The 24,467-nt window shown below is 41.2% G+C and overlaps 2 protein-coding genes across 2 annotated transcripts; one reads left to right on the top strand and one right to left on the bottom strand.

The window, feature by feature from the left end:
• Positions 1 to 843: 843 nt before the first annotated feature.
• Positions 844 to 13,860, bottom strand: LOC139444084 (potassium channel, subfamily K, member 16-like). The gene is made up of 5 exons (XM_071224993.1): positions 13,481 to 13,860; positions 7,905 to 8,066; positions 5,660 to 5,992; positions 1,987 to 2,141; positions 844 to 1,019 (listed from the first exon to the last, which is right to left on the bottom strand). Exons 1-5 carry the CDS (start codon positions 13,620 to 13,622, stop codon positions 966 to 968), a joined length of 846 nt encoding a protein of 281 aa, XP_071081094.1. The 5' UTR covers positions 13,623 to 13,860; the 3' UTR covers positions 844 to 965.
• Positions 13,861 to 14,750: 890 nt separating this feature from the next.
• Positions 14,751 to 17,817, top strand: LOC139443731 (uncharacterized). The gene is made up of 3 exons (XM_071224660.1): positions 14,751 to 14,839; positions 15,688 to 15,836; positions 16,149 to 17,817. The coding sequence occupies exons 2-3, from the start codon at positions 15,688 to 15,690 to the stop codon at positions 17,815 to 17,817; spliced, it is 1,818 nt and encodes a 605-aa protein (XP_071080761.1). The 5' UTR covers positions 14,751 to 14,839.
• The last annotated feature ends 6,650 nt before the right edge of the window (positions 17,818 to 24,467 follow it).

Genomic DNA, 24,467 nt, shown 5'->3' with positions numbered 1-24,467 from the left:
TCCAGGTTCCTTGGCGACGTTTCAGAATTATCATTGGTGTTTATCATTGGTGAATGTTCCCGTGATCACTAATGTGCTATTTTTGAAATTCATGCGATATTTAGATTTGTAAACACACAGTAATTTTACTTTGGCTAATATGAAGTGAGGGTTGAAGAGGAGAGGCATAAATATATATATATATATATATATATATATATATATATATATATATATATATATATATGTTTTCGGACATCAAACGTTTTCATACGGTCATGTGAATCGCGAATTACTCCCGCTATAACGAGGATTGTGGTGTCAACAGACATTGTAAATACTCAAATGATGGCTTGATTTTTAAATAAAGCTGTCTTTGATAAGGGAATGAGATGTTTTACGGTTCTTGTGATAAGCGAATGTTTCTTAGCGTCCGAAAACCCATAACAAAGGAATATATCTATTAACACTCTAAATCCATAACGTTCTACACAGACGTAGGTGGACATTCGACAGAAGCACGAGCAACTTATCAATGACTTACGATCTGGAAAGTAGTCCGTCATAATCTGACCATCACCATGGAGTAGCCAATCACTGGCCCGGAATTTGATCTCACACATATGATTGATACCAGTTATCTCAAATGGGTTTCTTATCCACAGGTGTGTAAGAGAAAGTATTGTCTTCATCGTGGTGTACTGGTATCAATGCAGTATCGTCTTCATCGTGGGGTACTGGCATCAATTAAACAGTCTGTGTTCATCGAGGTATACTGGTATCAAGAGTGCATTGTCTTCATCGAGGTATACTGGTATCACAATGCTATACTGCTTCGGTACACTGATTATATCACTACTTCCGTCAGGAAACCTGGTTGAACGAGGGTTAAGAGTCACCAATAGAATCAAGGTTCCCAAGCACCCATAGTTCCACCCACAGAACGAGGACACGGGGTCTTGTATCTCAAACACGTCACTTCACTATCACATTTTCGAAGACTCGAGAGGTGTCATCTGAAATTCGTCCTGTTCATCCACCTGAAAGACATGTCATTTCAGTTTTGTTATTAAGGCAAAAAGTATGGTAAATGTGTGGGATACGACTACAAATTTTACAGACACAACCCCTCCTCCTACTACTACTACCACAACCACTACTACGATGGAGCACAGTCGTCTAAGGCGCCAGAATTCGACATGCAGAGTTGCGTCCCTTAGGCACGCCAGAAACCTGTGATTATGGGTTCTAATCCCTGTTCGAATAATGTTTCTCGGTTTGTCAGCACCATACCCGTGCATGCATCATGTCGTGGCTTCCTTCCACAGTAAGCTGACACTCTGTGATATAACTGGAATACTGATGGAAGTGACGTTACACCCAACTCTCTCACTTTGAATTAAAACACTGATTCACATCTAACTGACGTTTATCACCACACACCAAGGATCATAATCGGGATTAATGGAGGATTCGAACCAAAGACCAGTGGATCATGTCAAGGCTTGGGAATGCCTCGCTTTAATTCGCCTCGCTGTGAGAGAGTGAGTGGTCTCATGCCGCTTTGTGCAGAATTTCATACATATCACGGCGTGTCAGCTTGAAATCAGGGGAACGTGATTCGAGACTACGATCACAGGTTCCTGGTTCGCCTAAGGGACAAAACTCTGCACAGCGAATTCCGATGTCTTAAACGACTGGGTCACCGCCTCTACATGAATTGTCTGTAACATATGCATCTCACACCAGCAAATTCTGAGTTGTGTTGTGGTCGACGTGTATAATCCGGCGAGGAATAGTGTCCCAAATTTGCTCCCAAACTGGCTTAAATGGGGATCCGTGGAGATTGTGACCATCGTTTTATAGCCGGGTTATAGCTGTAATATATTGCTTACTGCGGCGTAATTCATTATTCAACGACCGCTCTGTCCTGGCTTGGCTGTTGCTGATGACGACATAAACCATAGTTTAATCACTAACAGTTGGTTTTCATAGTTTGACACTGACATGTTTGGTACTGCATTTCTTTTCCTTTTTGACGATCTTGTCATTGATGTCCCCGGTCATCTCGCTGATGAGCAGGGCTACCCACGCGAGACCTAGAACCACCCACACAGCAGCCACAGCACGATATAGGTGACGGTACGGCATCGCCTGCTGACCTGCAACAGGAACACACCCATAGTTTGCATTGTGGTTCACAAATTCTTAGGAACCGATCACTTCATATAGGAGGATGTGTGAGTATTTTTTCAGCAACTGCTGCAAAACCAGATATATTTTTTTTAAAAACAAAAAACGATATTTTTTTTATAAAATCTTGCAACAAAGTACTTTTCGTGGCTGACAACTTCTTTTTCAACAGTTTGAAGCATAGTTATCATTTCAAGCAAGTATTTTCTGGTACAGTATTTTTGGGGGTGAAAGTCACAGGCATCTCCAGGATATAAAATGGTCGGTCCCTAAGTTGATTGGTATTACTGTGGTAAATGGTGGCACATGGAGCTAAGATATGGGTTACCTCGTCTGTAGTGTTTTTAATTTCGTATCTGAGTTTCAAAATGTCAAAAAACATGGTCTGCATTATTCTGTGTTAGTCCGCGTGGCATACTCCTCCCTGTTGATGTTGATCAGATATATCTGTAAATACACACGTGACATCAGGAGAATCAGGTCTGTGTATCATGGAATGCTAAGAGAATCCCTATCAAAGATGGAGCAGCATAAATAGGTTGAACATATAAGTAGATAACATGCACGATTTCATCATGGGTTTTGAATCAACGGTAAAGGTGTGATTGTTTCACAGCTGGGAACAGAATGCTAGTGTGGAGGTACGGGTCTGGACAGCTGCCTGGCGTCGTCTTGGCATGCATTGGGTGAGGGTCGTTGTTGCTGCAAAAAGTTGGCCCAGACGCTAGGGCGCTGCAGGGTCCACTGGCACAGAACAATCTTAGCGCTAAAATTATTGTTAAGATCACGATCTTAGGCTTCGGCTACGATCGTAATCCACTTGCACAAAGCGATTGTAGGCTAAGATCATTGTAAGCTCCAATCAAAACATACAACTGGTCCGGGACAATCTTAAGTAGCTAAGATCGTTGTAGTCCCTGAATAAACTTGTCAAAATGGCGTGGATGACACGGTCTGTTTCACATAAACAATCTCCTTACATTCAAACATTGCCACTGTTCTGTAGCAGGATGTGTTGCAAACCCATACCATCACAGTGCAATCACTATATCAGTCGTATGGCCCACTGATGGTAAGCGCGTCTTTAAACAGGACTGTGGCCATCTTGTTGTTTGTCAAGTTGTTTGTGTGTTTGTAGTTTAACGCCGCACCCAGCAATATTCCAGCTATATGACGGCGGTCTATAAATAATCGAGTCTGGACCAGACAATTCAGTGATTGATACGGTGACATGCATCAACCAAGTCAGCGAGCCTGACCACCCGATCCCGTTAGTCGCCTCTAACGACAAGCATTGTCGCCTTTTACGGCAAGCTGTGGTTGTTGAAGACCTATTCTAACCCGGATCTTCACGAGTCGGTTCATCAATGATCCAGCGTGACGCAACAACCTAACGCTATCACCCCGCGTTCACTCAATTATTAACTTATTTGTGATAAGTGGCCATCAGAGTGCCAACCAAAGGGAGACGACTTTTGATCCCGCGACCTATCCTTTGAGCACCAACCTTTGGGATGGTCCTATACGCGTCTGTGCTTGATGATGATCTGAATGTATCCATGGCGCATTGCATCTTACGTTACGGTTTCACACCCTGCGACCATGCCGCATTGTCACATACTTCATTTCACAAATTGATTTGTCTTTATCATTCCACGTGTTTGCAGTTTGTGCGTTACTGCCATGCATTGTCTCGTCATAATGCCTGCTGTTACAAGCCAGAGTAAACATATCCAAACATTGTCTTAGTTACACTGCGGTGGATGGATGACAAAGGCTTGCCAATATCCTACCCGCGTGCAATTTCCGCAAATACGTAGCGCTTTGAGGCTTTCACCCGGGAGTAATGAACTGCAGGTGTCATTAAATGTGACGACTACATGAACGGTCTCTTATTTTCACCATAAGTATATATGAATATAGAGGGTAATATAGAAGACGAAACACTGCATTGCGCCTATATTGCTACATTCACAAAGAAGGTAAATATGATGGGATATGCTGTCTTAAGTCTATACATGGGCTGTAACAAATGTTATATTTGGGATAACAATTACTTGGTAAAGTACAGATTCTCGTACTAAGTCGGCGATCTAACCCACTCAGCCACCGAGGCTTCCACAAAATGAAACTCCGACAACTGGTAGTCTTGACAAGTACTTTATGTACCCATCTGACAAGTGTAAATTGGCACGGCTCCCATGGCCGAAAGCTATGAACACACAATGCCATTTAGAAAGTGGTCAGATGTAATAAATGTTATATTTGGGATAACACTGTCTTGGAAAAGTACAGATTCTCGTACCTTTTGGGGTTGAGTCCCGTCTGGAATTCGAACCCACACCGCCAGAGTGAGGCGCGGGACTCAACCCCCAAAAGAACGAGAATCTGTACTTAACTGAGAAAGTGTTTTACCAAATATAACATTTGTTACATTTGACCACTTTCTAAATGGCATTGTGTTTTCAAATACATAGCTGAGTTTTCAGGTAATGTTTTTCAAGCAGTGTTCTCTTATAGATTTCATGGACAAAAAGACAAATGTTAAAATTGTTTTAATGATTGTGAGGCCTGGTAAGCCATTTCGATAAGGTGATGCGTGTTTTTTGTTGACTTTTGTTTTATATGCTCGATGTAACAACTATAGTAATCTAATGAAGTCGTGGTGGATTTCCTCACCATCACATGTATATGACCAATGAGTGAGTGAGTGAGTTGGGTTTAACGCAGCTTTTAACATTATTCCAGTTATATCACGGCGTGTCAGCTTAATGTGGGAGGAAAGCCTGAAATGATGCAGGTCTCAGACGTTTACCACTTCGGTGAAACCCACGAGCACGGGTATAGTGCTGACAAACCTAGAAACATAATCGGGGCGAACCGGGATTCGAACCCACAATCATAGGTTTCTGGCGTGCCGAAGGGACCCCGAGGCAAGAGAGTTAACTGACTTTAAAAGTCCAGTTGGAATTTCTTGGCTCAATCGCAGCGCCACCAGTGGCTATTACGAACTATGTCCCTTCTATGCCTCTCCGATGGACCAATCAGATTCCACCTCTCGTATCACTTGCATTTGCTTCACACAAAATGGCGCCGCCAAGTCAAGGCGATCTGATCGATATTCAAGATCTATATGGTGATAAAACGGGTCTTAAATCCCAAAGTACATCAACTCACGTGAACACCTTGACAAAAAACATGAAAAGACTAGGAAAATATCTGTTGACAGCGAGTTGGCGGTGCGCATGTTTTGCAAATCCTGCAATCGACCGAAATCTGCATGACAGTTTGCGAACCGGATTGCGATTTCGTTGCGCGATTTTGATTGGACTATGCGTGGACTCGTTAGTCCAGCCAAAACTCCATAATACCAGCCTAGTTCGGCAAGGGTGGAAGGGTGGAAGGGTGGAAACGGGACTACTAGTCAGTTAACTCTCTTGCCGCGGGAAGATAGGGTTGCAAGACGTTAATCCAAAATCATACCTACCTGCTACATAGTCCCCGAATCCTATAGTAGTGAGCGTTATAACAGTATAGTACACGGACACGCCATAGTGCCACCCCTCCACCAATGTGAACAGGACGGAGGGCAGGAGGATGAACAGGGTGGAGCCCAGCACCACACACAGGCAGACTTTGACACATCTGAGGACACGGTGAGATCGGCTTGTGACCAGCCTCTCCTGGAGCTTCGTGATGGGATACCTCAGTTTCTGACCCATTGCCGCCATGAACACAGCACTTAAAGGAATTCCGCACAGGGCACAGAATATGCAGAAAACCTGTCCAGCCAAGGTGGTCGGCGCGATGTGGCCATAGCCTGAAATCATAGAAGCATTTGAACCTTGTACAGCAATGTGTTATTTCACGGTGTGATTGTTTGTTTGTTTGTCGTTTATTGCCACACTCAGCAATATTCCAGCTATATGACGGCGGTCTGAAAATAATCAAGTCTGGACCAGACAATCCAGTGATTGGTATCATGAGCAACAATCTGCGCAATTGGGATACGATCATGCATCAACCAAGTCAGCAAGCCTGGCCACCCGATACCTATACTATCGGGTCGTTGCTAAAGACACATTCTATAAGCGTTTCGGCTGTAATATACTCTTTAAAAAAAAAGAAGTAAGGGATACTCGGAAATAACTTAAATTTTCCAAAATTACATAAGTGATATTAGATTCTAGTAATAGTTGTATGATATTACAACCGGTAGGGAAGTATGACAGTATGGCCGCCAACGATCTTGGAGGTCGACAGGCGTAAGGTGGGAAATTTTATAGTTGACGTTTTTGGATCAGTAGATCCCGTTAGTCTCCTCTTACGACAAGCATAGTCGCCTTTTACGGCAAGCATGGATCGGTATTCTATGGATGTTGCGCTTCTGGGGGCGCTTTCATCACAGAAAAGCATCTACCCTCGCGAGACGACAAGCTGAGTTGAGACCAAACATGTCTTTGAAAACTTGGGACACGTTATCCCAAGTGTTCCTGGTGAGGCAGCCTGGCAGCGAATGGTGCCAGGTCACTGCTGACCGCGGCGGCGGCCGCATCGTTGCTGGAACACTACCAAGTAATGGCGTAACAAGGCCACAGATTCACAATATGGGATCGAACATAAGACACAAGTATCATTATATATAGAGACTTTATTACACGGACACTGGTAGAATTTGACCAAACTCGGGATTGAGTGTGACAATGACGGACAGCGCCACAAAGGACGGACAGTTCAAGCTGTGATTCTTCCTTAATATAAGAGTACTTTTATTGTGTGACGTCAGTGCGCCAACTGTACTGGACGATAGGAGGTTACTTTAATGATTTAACTTCCAACTTTATATTTCTTTACGCTTACAAGTTTTGGAAATCTGTATGCACATACATAAAAAGTAGCTGTATGACTGGACTTGTATAGTCAGTTAACTTCCTTGCCTCGGGAAGATGGACAGTACTGTCCAATAACCATTTCCTGCACAGAATGGAGTGGGGTTCGCTCAGTCATGGTGATGCCACCCCCGCCACACACCCCCCCCCCCCCACACACACACACACCCGACCCCACCCCCCACCCCCACCCCCACCCAAAGTGGAATCGGTACTCATCTGAAAACATGACACGTGACCAGCGAACGATTACACAAGTTTCGACGTTGTGTACATCATTGGCGTCCGTTGGCAATACGGGGAGGCACAACATGTGGCTGTTGTGCATTGAGGTGAACTACATATAGACGATTTCTAATCGTCTGACCCTTAACTCATACACCGGTAGCCTGATGAAAGTCTGCAACAATTTCATGCGCCGTTTGAGCTCAATTTCGTACAGCCATCGATTAATCGATGCTGTACTCATGTCGTTGACCTGGGACGCCCTGAATGGGGTCGATCGTCAGCATTTTGGATTTGTTGGTACCTGTTCCATAGTCTGCTAATCACAGACTGGGAAACATTGAAAGCACGGCTGATGGCTGCCAGTTTCCAGCCTATTTATTGCGAACAGGGACCTCGGAGAGTACAAGTGGAGCATACATAGCTTCGAGTTCGCAGCTGAGGGACTGGCCATTTATAACGGGGCAGGGAGGGCCGGTGAGATGTCCATAGTTGTGATAATTTTTGGCGACAACCCCCCTTTCGTTGAGTCATTCCTTCATGACACTCACATGAATCTCACAGCCCAATCCAAACCCCCCTCCCCTATAATAACTGACCGGCCCCTAACATGAGTACCTATCGTGGAAATAATGGTCGTGGTGAAGAGGAAAGCACTTGCGAAGTCCCAGTTAGTTTCCGACGTCTTATTGGCTGTCGCCACCACGCCCATGTCGTACGCCGCCGTCACTCGCTCTACGAAGATCTCCAGATCGCCAGTCTTTAAACACGAAAAGTTACCTGAAAATCAAACACAGGCATCATTCCTCAGTCCTTCAGAATAATGCATACTACACTGTTCCTCGATATAGCGTCTTTGGATAAATTGTATATTCTGTGGAATTACCATTTAGTTCTGTGGGCAGCTGTAACATGTATTTGTGCTGTAGAATACACGCAGTAAGCAGGACACTGTAGGAAGGAATTCAGTGTGTGTGTGTGTGTGTGGCCGGGGGGGGGGGGGGGGGGGGGGGGGGGAGGGAGGGGGGGGCTAATCCTGAAGCCGGAGTATTACTTTATAAATGAAACATTGTATTATATTACTTGATTTGTTTAATGTATTTAGTCATTTCGCAGGAAATGTACATGAAAATGTGACTTGTTTAGACTATAGACAGCATGAAGTCACCACAGGGTGGGGCAGCGAAACGTGTTCTGTAACAATTAGGAGTGAGTGAGTATGGTTTAACGCCGCTTTTAGCAATATTCCAGCAATATCACGGCGGGGGACACCAGAAATGGGTTTCACACATTGTACCCATGTCGGGAATCGAACCCGGGTCTTCGGCGGGACGAGCCAACGCTTTAACCACTAGGCTACCCGACCGCCCCGTAACAATTATGATATACATGAGTACGCTAATTTCTCATGCATCTGCGCCTAATTTCAGGACCCGGGAAGATCCGGGTTAGAATAGGTCTTCAGCAACCCATGCATCCACCTTTTCTGATATGTGCTACATTAAAAACCTGACTGGTGTGATTCAGCGTTGTAAACACGACAAAAAAAAAGTAATAAACTGCCAAACAGAATGTCTGGCACTACAATCATATACATAATGAAGCTGACACTAGCAATCAGTACCGAGTTATTGGCACAAAATTGGATTTTATATATCCAATTAGTCTGGCAATGTATGTTATTCTATTATAATGTTTCAGCAAAGAATCCCTTGTCCCAAACAAAGAGAGAACAAATTACACCTTGCACAAAAGGATTTTTGAATTCTGAACAAAAGGTCGGGATGCACTTTTTACTGGAGCTGCTTGTTAAGATGTGAACAAATATGACCTGTCTTCATATTTACCAGAGACTTCTACTGTGGAGGTTGACGGCTGATTTGACCGTTAAAAAAACAATTTGAAACGAAATCTAGAATGTAATGGAACCTTACAGAAATGTATTACGAGTTCAGCCTGGTTCCCTGGGTATGCTGCGCTGTCGCTATATATACCCAGGAAATGACTGCACAATGGCCGCCTCCAGTAGGCGAACAAACACGGCGGACCCGACATGTATTTACTTTTGACCTTTTTCACACTTCGCTACTTCCGGTTTGAAAGCGAGGCTTGGAGAGCAGAAGGTAGCACATGATACACATGGAGATGTGAACAAGGCACGCACTCGGGACAAACTGTGACAATTTAACCATTCCGGTACTATCACGGCAACATTTATCCTAAGTATTAAAAAAAATAATCTTATCACTGACGAACTATTCTACTGTTACCTGGTCTCTTTACTGATGTATTTAGCGAGTGAGTCTGGCCTTTCTGTTGTGATTTCAATTTCAAATATGCATGACCACCTGGTAACTCCCAGTGCAGTTTATTGTAGCTGAACAGACTGTATACACATCCTACTGACAGGGTAGTTTTAGGGTGGTTCTGCTTTTAGCCCCTAAATTTGAAAAAAAAGGCCCACATTTTCAAATACAATGTGGCATTTTAACATACTGCTGTATGGGCGTAGATCTACGCCTGGAATACTTGAAAGAAGTACATAAAGGGCCCATGTAAAGCAATTCCTTGAATGAACCCTGCTTCTGGGATCGTATAAAGAATAATTCATTGTTTACACACCATTAACCCAAACTATTTATTTATGTGTTTTAGTCAAGGTGTGAGTTTGAATAACTTTGCGAGTTGTATTTGAAGTCGAGTAGAAAATATTGACTTTTGGACCATATCTAGATAGATGTGAGAAACTAACTAAATTGATGTGTTCATTTTATTTATCTTTTGAGGATAATGGATTCAAATACATTCCAATAAAATATTAGACTTCTAGTTCTACTAGTGCTGCTGTGTTATTGTGAACAGTAGTTATTTTAATTGTCAATGTTGACAGATTAGATAGCATAAGGTGAAATATTTCAACTGAATTATTACATAAAGAGTGCGTAAATATTTAAAGTGAAGTACAGTTTGATCTACAATTTTGTAAACAATATTTTTACCAAAATGACATTTACTTTTCTGTACCAAATTAATCATGTCATGAAATGATCAAAATCCCAACTAATTAATGGCCAGTAAATGTTCTACATGTGATCTGTATGTAATGTACAGAAACAGATAACTCTTTAACAGTCTGTATTCGAATATTGCACATTCCTAAATTGAGATTAAGATTACTAAACTAAGCGGCAAAAGAAAGTATAGGTTGGCAATTTGTAATTTTCCTAAAAACAGCGATAATTATAGTGGAATATGGGTATTGGGAATATGACTGCCCAGGAACAGGTACCAAAAAACACCTCACCCGAACACGCCACCTTTGGCGGCGCTCGTGCGGTGACAAAAAAAATGGTGAAACAGGTTTCCCGCTTATGGCATAAACTGCACGTGCATGTTAGCTGTATAAATGCGTTCGTCTGCAGGGTATAACCACACGTGATGAAAGCACACAAAAGAAATGCCACGACTGTCTCAGGAGCAGAGAGAGAGAGCCATCGGTATAGATGAAATGGGGCAACACAGGTCCAAATTGCCAGAATGTTTGGTTGTACACCATTGACAGTAGCCAGGCTGATTCAAGGGTACAGGCGGACAGGGAGGAGACAGGACAGGCCTAGAACCGGACGACCCCGAGTGACAACACCACTGGGAGACGGTCAGATACGGCTCATTCACCTGCGAAACAGATTCGTAACGGCGACGGCGACGGCAGCAACAGCGTTGGGACATCCCATTAGCCAACGTACAGTACTACGACGACTTCGTGCTGTTGGAATCCGAGTGTATCCTCCTTTCCGAGGAATGGTAATGACTGCTCAACATCGACGCCTGAGACTGCGAAATTGGCGTCGAGTGCTGTTTACTTATGAAAGTCGGTTTAACTTGTTTCGACATGACGGCAGAGAACGAGTTTATCGACGCAGAGGGGAACGTTTGGCTCCGGCGTGTATTCGAGAGGTCCATCCATTCATGGTGTGGGGCGGTATTTGTGGAGATCACAAGACTGATTTGGTGATTATACAGGGAAACCTGAACGCTGTGCAATACAGAGACCAAGTGTTGCAGCCAGTTGTGCTTCCGTTCTTTCAAAACCATCAGCAGGGGACATTATTTCAACACGACAATGCCAGGCCCCATACTGCAAGACTGACTCGGAACTTTCTAAACCGGCAGAACGTTGACGTTTTGCCCTGGCCTGCCCACTCACCCAATATGAATCCTATTGAACAACTGTGGGACCATCTTGACAGACAGATTAGAGCACGCCATCACCCTTCCGTCAACAGACAAGAATTGCAGCAGGCCCTGAGAGACGAGTGGCAACGGATTCCAGTCCACGTCATCAGAAGACTGACGTCATCGATGAGGCGGCGTATCACAGCATGCATTGAGGCAACTGGAGGTCATAGACGCTATTGAAGGCAACTGTGTCGACAATGAACTTGTAGTGTGTCTGACAAATTTTTGGTGACATTTCAGACAACTTTTGAAAATGAAATTTCTTACCCCACCATTGTTTACCTTGAGCTTCCATTAACTGTGATTGCACAATTCCATTCAAACTGTGGTTGATCAAGCATTTGTTACCCCTCCCTAGATTTTTTTATAATTCACAACAAAACCTCTTCTTATTATTTGTTATCGATCATGGAACTCGACCTAGACTTTCTTTTGCCGCCCAGTTTATAAACAGAAATATTTTTTTGAATGTTGTGTAATTCTCATGGGTATTTCAATCATAACTTATTTATTCCCTTTGTTTAATTGTGAAATACATCTGGTTTTATCAACACAAACATGTTTTGAAACTTTTAGTTTATTTAATCAAGTCAAGTGGTGTGATCATTCTGATAATTTTGATAGTTCAATCAAGACAAGAAATATAAAAAAATGTAAATACATAGAGGGAATTTGTTCCTTGTCAAGTAACGATGATAGCATGAATGTATTTCATCTTGTGATCTGACAAAGGTAATATTTTCATGAGAGACACAGCCACAAGTCAAAATATCAACTTTAGTAAACCACAAGATGAGATACACATTTCATTTGACAAAAAAATACAAGTCTTTTTCATAGTATATTTTCTTTGTGATCTTCATGGCCTTACTCAGAAAACCATAGTGTCAATGAGGCAGACTGACTGTAGGTGTGACAAAACGTGATATTTCACTTTGTGATTTTAATAATCTTATTTATTTCACTCTAGCGAAATAATGTTTTCAGCATGGTCAGACTAAACAAAGTATCTCATGATTAAATACATAATACAAATATCAAAACCTGTTTCATTAAAACAAGAGTAAATTTCTATGTGACATTGATATAAAGAGGGGGCGGTCGGGTAGCCTAGTGGTTAAAGCGTTCGCTATTTACGGCGAAAACCCGGGTTCGATTCCCGACATGGGTACAATGTGTGGAGCCCATGTCTGGTGTCCCCCGCCGTGATATTACTGGAATATCGCTAAAAGCGGCGTAAAACCATACTCACTCACTCATCTCCAAGCATGGTTGTAGCCGTCAGTGGGTAGCTTCGACTGGTGGCAGCGATGGTATAGAGAGCACCGCGAACGGGATATTGCTGTTAGGAGCTTGGCAGCGATAGTACAGGCAGCACCGCGAACGGGATATCGCTGTGAGGAGCTTGACTGGTGTTACCCTGTAAGCTGGTTCCAGACTCCCTATGCACGTTGTCAACTTGCGCCTATATTGTGATATTAGAGACGGGGCCCAGCCAGTATAGCCCCAGCGCAGCATCCCCAGGGAACCAGGCTGTTACTTCAGCTTTGTATCTTCAAATTAATGTGTCTAGAATGAAACTGGGCAATAAAAAGAAGAATCCACTTAGTACTCGTGATTATGGAAAATGTATCACTCATTGAATAACATTAGTTTCATTAACTGATTAACATTAATGATCACTCGCACCTAATTATTTATACAATAAATGCAATCCTTCTCCACCACCCACCACCACCCTCGTCACGGGTTCAAAGGCTTGCCTTCGCGCGCGCACGCACGCACGCACGCACGCACGCACGCACGCACGCACGCACGCACACACACACGAATGCACGTTGCTATATCAGTGCAATAATCTTGAACGCGACGTTAAACCCCACATCACTTCACCCCCAATCAATATGATCAATGCTTATATTAATTCAAACATGTTCGATATAATAATTACTTACGTAGGAATTCCATGTGAAATTCCCGTGTCTTTTCCTTCACAAGGATTTCATTTGGCTGTTCCAGATAATGAAACACTGTCGCTGACAGGAATGTGTAACATATAAGGACAACTGAGAGAATGGCAATGCTCTTCCACAGCATGGCGAGGTGTCACGCCTTCAGCAGACCGGGAGAAACAAATGTTGGCAAGAGCGGCAAGTCAGGCTGTTCACTATGCGTGTGACTCAAAGCCGTTTCCCAAAGTGTATTCGTTTCCCTTCAGTCCTCCCGTCATGGAAAAGAGGAAACTAATTAAGTTACTTGAATGTACCAGAAATAAATTAGGTATTTATGATGTATAGCTTGTTCAAGTATGGATGTAGCACCGCGGCTTCGCGGATATATACTAGTAGACTATAAACTCGGGACGCGATACGGAAAGACCGCCCAATGGCATAATTGCGATCAAGATGCCTCGATCGATTTTTTCAAAACAGTGGGCTGGTACTGGCAATGGGTTGATAGGAAACATAATTAGCATAGGTTAAAGAGAGATGTTTATAGAGAATACTACACTTGTTCTCGTTAGATACCATTTTTCTTACACACTTGTGTGTCAATTCGTTGACAGATCAAACTGAAACCATTTGCAAAATCTGGATGCGCAGGAATATTAAAATATGCCCAAATATGGGCATTGTTGACATTTTTACGCATACGCATTAACAATATGTTCCTGCAGTTGTGTTAGCAAATGCTCATAAGGACCCTCCATCTATTGATCGGTAGTCATACATTGTATAGCTCGATTAGGCCTATATAATGTCTGCAGAAGCTCTATGCATAACTTATATATAATGCAAACCGAATTTGATGCGCGTGACTATCTTGTTTGGTTTCATAAAGTGTTTGTAAATATCTCTCGCTCTCATGAGATTGCTTTAGTTCTGCTTTGTAGTTTCAAAATGAATGACGTCTCGCGATATTTTATGAATGAAAAAGTAGTCCCGATGTGACAGAGGTCACGGTTATCCAATCAAAACGAATAAAACGAGGTCAACCTTGTACGACACACGTGTGACGTACAGATTTAGTATCTTACCAACTGTATCTTCACCAATAAATCCCGTTATGAGCCGCATGTTAGACAAATGGAGAAATTTTACTCAATTACATTGACGCAACCACGGACCTATATAACCTGGATAGGAAACGCAACAGATAGCCTCAGGTCATCGGCGATTGTTTTTCCACCTCTGCGGGGGGTCATCGCCAAGGCTCATGGGTAGATTCACTGACCAGCTCTTCAATTTTTGTCCGCTTATCGCTTCAAAAAATCCGAATTTCCCGTGTATTTCGCTTATATACAGACTTGAAAGGTAAGTGGATATTTTGTTTATATATTGTGTAATGGTATTCGGGACGAAATAAGACTTCTGAAAGTAATTATTTTTGTTTCAACTGTCTTTAGATATGTGCACACCGGTCCATTGTTTTCGTCTTGCATCCAAGATGGCAGACAAGTGAAATCGTGATATTTGGCTGTTTTATTTCGCTATCTCCTTCGTTATCATCCAATAAAGTCCTTAGTTACAAGGGTGTGCTGAACATATGCTATCTGTACAGCAGTTATGTGTAAGAACTTCTTTGATAATGTTATTTCACAACGAATTACGAGTCCATGAAAATCGATGTTTATGCAAGAAAACTCGGAAATTTTTACACACACGCACAATTTGGGCGTGCTAAAACTTTTATTCTGATAGATATTTTTTTCCCCAAAAAAAACCAACTAATACCTTATATACCAATAAGCAACTATGCGGTTTTGTAATTACGAAACATTTGTTAAATACTCTGTAATTAATGTTACAAAAATAGCTATAATTTAGCTTAAAATATAAGGAAATCTACTATAAATTCCCACTTGAAACATACATTTCATGTCAAATAATGTTTCACATGGGTAGGTGTTGGAGAAAAATAATGATTCATAGCATATTCTATTTAAGCCCATATTTCATGTTCCTAATTTCTGAAGTGTAATTCACTAACTGGTAAAATAATTATGTCCAAGACTTTTTCTGCAATAATATGATCTGTATGTTTTTATATTATAATTATAGGTTTCAACTGTCAATAAATAATGCTACATGTCCACATGAGTACATTCTTGTTGATTTAACATGAAGAATGATAAAACAGGTGCATTATATTCCATTTACAGATGCCACGCCGAAAGAAAATGCCAGGTATTGGCCAGAAAAAGAAGCACTATAAAAGAAAATCTTCAAAGGTGACAACTTCATTGGACAGAGACCACAGCCATGCTCAAGTGAACCATCATAGAACAGATGATCAAGTAATTGTGGAAAGGTTTGTTATTTTCTAGGTATATTACATGCCTTTTGCAAAGTATAGAAAATATATCAAGTTGATTTAAGGACATTTTATTGATTGTTGTTAAATTTAATCATTTACATTAGTTGTAAAGTATGTGAGGTGAAATGGAGTTACATGCCACATTCCAGGGTATTGCACTTGTATGGCAATGTTTTTATGTGGCTGCTTGTAATAGCCTAGAGTAAAGCCAATTGATATAATTTTTTGTCACATTTAAATAATTTTTATTAATTTTATGTGCCAATCCAATTGAGATGATATATTATTCTAAATATCTTGTTCCAGTTCACAAGATGAGTTTGGTGCTAAATGGAGTGAAGCCTGGGATGCCTTCTACCTTGGACATGGATCAGGTACTCGCAACAACACTTCCACTGAAGAACCAGAAGAAGTTGATTCAGACTGCAGTTCTGCTAATAGGTTCTATGTCATTTTACATAAAGTTTTCTGCTATAAATCACATGTGGACTTAGACAAAATTGTCGAGAAACTATGGAGGGATAGAAGGTTTGAGTTATTTCAATTTTTGAAGAATGACATCAAGAGCCATACTGATGCATTGTCCGACTTCACAATTTCAAGGATAACTGATGATAACATCCAGCTTGTCCAACATTATCATGGAGAGTCTCCAACAGTCAAATTGTGTATGAACATAAGATCATCATTAGTTCCCTCTCTGCTTGTACACAAGATTGTGATTGACAGAGAACATGATATATGGACGGGTCTTCCCAAAATTGTGATGTCATTTGGAGACCTTCAGAAGTTCTTTGATAGACTCAAACTTTGGGATGTTTGTGTTGGAAATCATGAGGAAGAGTTCACCAGTACAATGCCAAAATGGAGTACTTCCTACACAAGGACGAACCAAGTTCTTGCATACCATGAAGCCGATTTCTGTGCGAAGCGAGATGATATTGAGTACCACTCTACCATTCGATCAACCAAGTCTTCCATGTTGACTGTTAGAAAAAGGTGTAGCCATTGCAGTTTGTATAGAAACACACTTCGAAAGAAAGTTTCACGTTCAAAACAGCAAGAATCATCATTTTCTGAGAAGAAAACCACACCCCATAAACACATGTCCAAGGACATGATGATATCTAAGATTAAGGTGATGAAAGATAAAACACAGCACCTGCAAACTGAACTTGACAAGATTCGACGCAGCATATGGAAGAGCATATCTGTGAAAGGACAGAAACTTAATGAAACTGACAATGTTGAACTTTTGGGATTGCTGAAGAAACATACAGTTGATGTTGAAAAGGCCTTCCCCGATGAGAACTCGCTACAGAGGCTTTTCTGGGATCAGCAGTTGAAATGTGTAAGTTTGACAGACAGAAGGCAAATGAAATGGCACCCAATGATCATTAAGTGGTGCCTTTATATTCGAAGCAAAAGCCAAAAAGCATACGATGCCACCAGAGATGCTGGATTTATCTCCCTACCAAGCAGTCGAACACTGTTTGACTATTCACACTGGTTACCTGCTGAATGTGGCTTTAACTATGCCTCTGTGTCACATCTCAGGAATGAAGCAGCCCAGCTGGGAATGTTTCAGGAAGAATGGATGAGTTATGTTGGAATTCTTCAAGATGAGGTGAAAGTGTCTGAGGGGTTAGTTTACGACAGAGTAACTGGTGAGCTTGTTGGGTATGTTGAACTTGAGAAAACTGGCAATGACTTGTTGCATATGGAGAATTTAATTGCGAACACTAAGAAGAAACTAGCATCTTCCATTCTTGTCATAATGGTTAGAGGGATTACTTCTTCCCTGAAATACCCAGTTGCCTGTTTTGCCACAAGTGGGATAACTGCTGATCTTTTGTATCCTGCTATATGGAAGGCTGTCCGATTTTTGGAAATTGAATGTAGATTATATTGTAGGTTATACAAGTCCGTGACGCAACCTACCGTTTGGAAATGGTTACAATTGATTCTACCATGACAATGAAGAATGGATGTTTCTGATTGTTTATAAAGAGTTATCCTTTTAGATCTCTCTTATTTATACATTGGAAATATGACGTTATTTGTGCTTGGTTCTAAATTGAAATACGCTGTATATAATCTACAGTGTGACTACATCAAATTTCACAACACAGTAGCTTCACCTGCAAATTACACACTCGCTGATGACTTTAGCACATTAATGTTTAAATATAATATAAACTCTTTGATGCAGACATATTCAGAAGGGTAACATGAAATAATGGGAGATGTAACAAGAGATTGTTGTGGGAAACGCATGTTGCAGCACTGGGCCCTGTTCCACAAAGCAATCATACTCCCGTACTTTAACATAGACTTAGACAGCCGTAGCGCTAAGGTGAACGTAACTCCAAATCTAACTCCAAATTTCCAAATCTGTTCAAAGTAAGAGCCATTTTATCACAATATACAGATTTTGCTTATCGATCAGATCGCCATTTTGTTTGAAGCAAATGCAAGTGATATATGGGACGTAGAATCTGATTGGTCAATAGGAGGGACATAGAACGGACATAACTCGTAATAGCAACTAGTGGCGCTACGATCGAGCCCAGAAATTCCAGCCTAGTTCGGCAAGGGCTGAAACTGGACTTTTATAGCTGGTTAACTCCCTTGCCGCGGGAAGGCGGGATCGCAAGGGATTGTGCCAACAGATCTTAATAACATCTGTCAAATATTTCATTATCATTCAAATCGACACACTGAGAGTTGTTTTGTTTGTTAGTTTGTTTGTTTGTTGTTAACTCTGCACTCAGCAATATTCCAGCAATGTGACCGCGGTCTGTAAATGATCGAGTCTGGACCAGACAATCCAGTGATTGACATCATGAGCATCGATCTACGCAATTTGGAAACAATGACTTGCATCAACCAAGTCAGCGAGTCTGACCACTCATCCAGTTCGTCGCCACATACATACATACAGACAGACAGACAGACAGACAGACAGACAGACATACATACATACATACATTTGCGTGTCTTTTGCGTGACGCCCCCTGAACTTATGAGCCTGGGTCGGGCATACCAGCGGTTGTAAGTGTAGTAGCGGTTATGGGGTGGATGTTGGTGGGGCACACACAACACGACGCTACTCGTCAGTTCACATGACATCCATCTTTATTCAGAGAGTAGATAATAATCATAGTAAACCCTGAAAATATAAAGCAAACATCATAAGTATTTTTGTAGGAGAACATAATAATATTGCCTTTTTGGAGATTAAACACAATTACATGACTTCATCTTATCAGCTAGCACATTAGCACTAGCATGAATAAATCCTTAAATATAAATAGCAGGTTGTAAACTATTTCTGAATAACTATCTAAAATTGCCATTTGTAAATACTTTGTGAATACATTACATTAAAAAAAACATTAATTTAGAAGGATAACAATACACTAGTTATTAGTTTGAACCATAGATATAATTATGTTCCCCACTTACCACTGTGTGGCAATGAGCTTAACTCAGTGGTTCGCAGCAACGTTCAAGATTGTTTACGGTCACATCATTCTATAACAAGTTGAAATACAACCTTGACAATACTAATAATGGCAATATAAAATAAGATATAAAAACAACCGATCTCCCATATATACCTTCTTATTTCATACCACGTTCAGACAGTTATAGGTTTTAGAACATGTTTAAATAATAATTTAGTTTAGTAAAGTGTATACTAGTAATGCAGTATTTAAGAAGATAACATACTGTATAGATGCAATATGATACATTTTAGATTGAAATGAAATAAATTCTACATACAACCAACTGTAATGATAGTTGAAATACCTACTTTACTTTAGCTACCAGCTAAGTTTAATTATACACTGATGCATTAATCTAACACCTCTTAAGAAATACAAGACCATATATACAGTATATGAAATACTACACATAAACTAACCTGGATAATGAAATCCTCAATACACAAATATCGGGTTCCATGAATGCACAATGTTCCACATCCACTATCAGCAAGGGGCTGATTTTAAGGAAAACGATCCAATATAAATCCATGTGACCTTCTCGAATAAATGTGTATGACTGCCAACAGGATATGCCGGACAGAAACCTTTAAAACTCCATACACAATAGATAGAAAGCTGACCACAGAAACTAAAGCTGACAGACAAAAGAAACTTGTGCAGTGTACATACGCATGGGTCAGAACCTGGCCTGACCCAGTAAGGTGGCTATTGTTAAATGCAGGGTGCAGGGATAGGCGTATTGTATTGAGGGCTTGTATAACTCTAAAGGTTTGTTTGTAGGGTACTGTATGTAAAGTTTAAAGCTGAAATGAAACATCTAAAATATCTAACTTATATGTACAAATACTTAATACATGACTTGGCCACATAAGCACCGTTTTACAACTTTACCAGGGTATGGTATCTCTTAAAAAGAGAGTTACCGTTATTATAGCTAAAATGGATGGAATTTGTTATCAAATAAGAAGAAACAACAATATCAGTTTCGAAACATTTATTGCAATCAACACGGATGTCACTGACCCACTTTTACAAATATGGAAACGTCATAGAACAAAATAGATGACGTCACTATTGAACGTGACGTCACCTATCCCTATCATATGACGTCACCTAACAACGGGCGTGATAATGGCCCGTCGTCAAGCAATATGAGGGCATTATCAAGTTACAGTGGCCCGCTCATTTTTGATAACATGCGGGCGGTTTAATGATAATGCTATCCATTTTAACTATAACCCATGTTATTCTCCAACCACAGTAGCCTCCCGGTTGCCATGCATAATAGTCAGTTGTTGCGAGAAGAGTTCTTTCACGGAAGTCAAATAACCCCCCGGATTCACCACGGGGACAACGTGGAGCAGTATATGGCTATCGTTATTCCAGTTGTTGAAATCCCACCGCTGCTGAGTCAGCACGTCTGAGGCCTTGACAAACCTATACATGTCCCAGGGGAAATATAGGAAACGATGCGTGTTGCATTATGATGTAGATTGATCAACCATGTGTCTCGATGTCATGTCGACATTTATTGCAGCACATACAGGTTATATTTTTTTTGTAATTCTAAAAATTGAAATGACATGCAAGGTCGATGATTTTAAGGAGATTGCCTTTAATTATTCACACATATTGGCAACATTAACATGTGTTTTGATGATACGTTGGAACAAACATACTGCTTATTAGTCTGTAGGTTTGATCTCTGGTGTGGGGCCCAGAAGAAAGCTTAATTTCAGCTGAGGCAATATAACCTATGCCATTTGTAAAGAGGGGACAAAACGGGGGTCATAATCGGTGACTTGGTTGAACGCGTGTCAGCGGCATTGACATCGACGATTCGTATAATATGAATAACTGCTGGTTCAAACTCGATCAATCATTATCCGCCGTCATATAGCTGCACTATGGCTGGGGTTCGGCGGAGGCGTAACCAGTGTGTGTGCCCCCCCCCCCCCCCCCCCCCCCCGCGAAGTACACGTCAAGCAAACTAAAGTACATTGTATTTTCAAATCCTGAAGTTTTCTGAAAGAAAATCGGTCTATAACAGTGACGTACTTGGGCATGTCACTTCAATAAGGGAGGGATATTCAACCCCTGGTATATCTTACAGTTGTCTTTTGTTTCTATATTGACTTCCCGACTTAGTCAATCTATAATGCAGAGTTTGCTGTTGAGGGCACTGGAGACGTGATGAGCGTCAGTGATCGCATCCTTGGTTATTCAGTGTGTTGTAATATCCACTATGATAAATAATTGAATCTAGTTGAAATACACTGGATGGTCTAGTACGCACTGATACTACTGTGTCAAAGTCTACTCGATTTGGTGTGTACTAATACCAGCTATGATCAAATAAGGTTATGCTTATTAACAGAGTAGCTGCTATTAACGTCCATGTCTACAGCTCAGCACTGAATGCAAGTTGATGTTTGTCTACAGTTCGGCAGCACCCATAAGTGTGTAAAGAGGTAGGGTAGGGGTTATTAGGAGGGAGGGTGTTCTATGGTTTTCTATATGCCTTTGCGATATTAGATATTATAGTGGTAACTGTGTGAAGTCTACTCGTGAGGGCGTAATCCAAACAGCTTAACGTGAAATGGCTGTCATGTGATAAATAATTCATATACTCCGCAGTGAATGTAGAGAATAACAAGCTAGAGAATAGGTACTTGAGAAAATGGTGGCGAGAAATTGTAAATGGATTATCTGTATTATTTGACCCGTGTGGGAATACCAGCTGTGGTCATGTGAGGTTAGTATAGCTATTAACGCCAAGGTATTCAGTTCGGCTGTAGGCAAGTTGATGTTTGGTCTACAGTTCGGCACCTACGAAGGTCGGTCTCCCTCTCTCTCTCTCTCCTTCCTGTGTGTGTGTGTGTGTGTGTGTGCGTGTGCGTGCGCGTGCGCGTGCGCGTGTGTGATTCCAATATGTCTTTCTGATATTACATATTAGTATGTTTATGGGGTTAACCTGGTATTGAAACAAGTGTGCTCAGGATTTAATAAATTATTAATTAAATTAAATTATTAATAAATGATTAACAGAATAATCCTTCCACTAGAATCTTGGCCCCGTGAAGGTCCGGGGTACAATAGGTCTTCAGCAACCCATGCTTGCCGTAAAAGGCGACTTTGCATGTCTTAAGAGACGACGAACGGCATCGGGTGGTCAGGCTCGCTGACTTGGTTGATGCATGTCATCGATCCCAATTGTGTGGATCGATGCTCATGATTTCAATCACTGGATTGTCTGGTCCAGACTCGATTATTTACAGACCGCCGTCATATAGCTGGAATATTGCTGAGCGCGGCGTAAAACAACAAACCAACCAACACTAGAAACTTGACACAAGAAGGTCACGTACAAGTTAGAATCGTGACCAATATTACGGTGGCGGATTACTGTCGCCTTCATTTTAATGCAGACGTTCCCAACAAGATCGCCCAGGCAGATTAGGCCTAACTATCGTGATTATGAAAGAATCGTTTGATCCTTTACTTTTTTCGAGTAGTATATGTAAGGTTAGATATATCAGTTACAAAAGCTCTAAAACACATGCAGATGCCTTAGTAATCTTTTCAATGAAGAACTTATATGTTTGGGTGATATTTAGAAACTGCTGTAGCAATAAAGACAGGACTAAAGACAGGGTTTCAATGTCTTTACGTCTGAGAAATATTCATTCAACAATGGGAGACACTAAACCACATGAAGCGTCATATCTATTTAGCGTCAGACTTCTAAGAGGATACACATGCGTGAGCCTGTGAGTCGGCTATATAGGGGACGCTAGGGTTCCAGTATGTGATATAACACACCAAACAGATTTGGGAAGTCTAAAAGCAACGATAACGGGAGGGTAACGAACGATGTCATAAGCCAGCCTGGTTCCCTGGGTATGCTGCGCTGGCGCTTGAGTGTAGCGCCAGCGCAGCATACCCAGGGAAACAGGCTGTCATAAGCTAAGCGTTGACGCGTGACTCGTTGAGTCACATATTTTGACAATGCAGTTAATAATGAACTGTACAATGTGCAGAAATGTTTTTATTATGCTAAATATTGAGATATGCAGCAAGACAACAATTCCCGAAACGAGGTAAGAGAACCTCTTCTCTCTGATTGTTTGGGGATAGTTGTAATGCATTAATAAAAGGTTCGATGCCACAGAGATACTCCTTTTGAGGGTGATGCCCATGTCTGTCGTGTTCAGTATGATGGAAAGCAGTTTTCTAAGAACGCACACCATAAGACCCCATGCTTTCTTTCCAACGATCTTGAAAATTATCAACATTATCACTTAACACAGGTTTGATTTATGCAAATAGTTACTAAATACCATCCATGTTAAAAAAAAAATCGACATCTGACCTCACCCAGGTGCAATCTTAGACTACATTACTACGATAGTATTATTTGTAACACTAGTAAAGGAATGTCACCTTCATACTGCTGTCACTCAGCTACAACGTTGTACGAAATTAGAAGTGGTGACTGGGTGAATGAATAGAAACCATCCATTATGATTCTGCCCATTTGTTGAGTACGGACATCAATCTCATTAAAATCAGATTTTAGTTCTCCCTATCGCTAAACAAGGATCTGAGGACATCCCATTACGGATCACGTCAGAACGACCTTTCATCCAAACAATCAGAGCGTCGCTTACCAGATCATGAAAGTGACACACGGAATGTGTTTTCTTATTATGCAACCTCGAAATATTTAACAGAGGGTATTCCGAACGACAGTTACAGGTTTCATGATTATATCCATACAATATAGGCCATTTATAAGCCATTCCAGAATGTTCTTTTTATCAGTTTTAACATTTTTAATCGGGAATACGTCAAAATATGCTTCGAAGCGTAGTCGCCAGTTTGAAACTAGTGTCGGAAAGCTCGAGAAAGCTGGCTTCTGATTGGCTAATGTCGATTTCTTGTCAGTCATTTCATTGATCAGTCAAAGTTCGCGAAAGGTCGGTCTGACGTGACCCCAGTGGGATGTCCTCAATTTTTGTTTATCGGTAGCGAAAACTAAGATCTGATTTTAATGAGATTAAACGGACATTGACTTATTTCGTTGGTATTGATAATTGTATTGCATTTG

This window comes from Haliotis cracherodii, unplaced genomic scaffold (genome assembly GCF_022045235.1).
Source record: "Haliotis cracherodii isolate W230 unplaced genomic scaffold, xgHalCrac1.p SCAF_5, whole genome shotgun sequence".
NCBI lineage: Eukaryota > Metazoa > Mollusca > Gastropoda > Lepetellida > Haliotidae > Haliotis > Haliotis cracherodii.
The sequence above is the reverse complement of the archived record's forward strand: the minus strand, read 5'-3'. Positions and strand labels throughout refer to the sequence as shown.

Excerpts from the sequence above, each read along its gene's own strand:
- LOC139444084 (XM_071224993.1), bottom strand. The coding sequence starts at position 13,622 with ATGCTGTGGAAGAGCATTGCCATTCTCTCAGTTGTCCTTATATGTTAC. Across the intron at positions 8,067-13,480 it reads ATTTCACATGGAATTCCTAC|GTAACTTTTCGTGTTTAAAG; the intron begins GTAAGTAATTAT and ends TTTGATTTTCAG. Across the intron at positions 1,020-1,986 it reads AGAAATGCAGTACCAAACAT|GTGGATGAACAGGACGAATT; the intron begins GTCAGTGTCAAA and ends CATGTCTTTCAG.
- LOC139443731 (XM_071224660.1), top strand. The coding sequence starts at position 15,688 with ATGCCACGCCGAAAGAAAATGCCAGGTATTGGCCAGAAAAAGAAGCAC. Across the intron at positions 15,837-16,148 it reads GATCAAGTAATTGTGGAAAG|TTCACAAGATGAGTTTGGTG; the intron begins GTTTGTTATTTT and ends ATCTTGTTCCAG.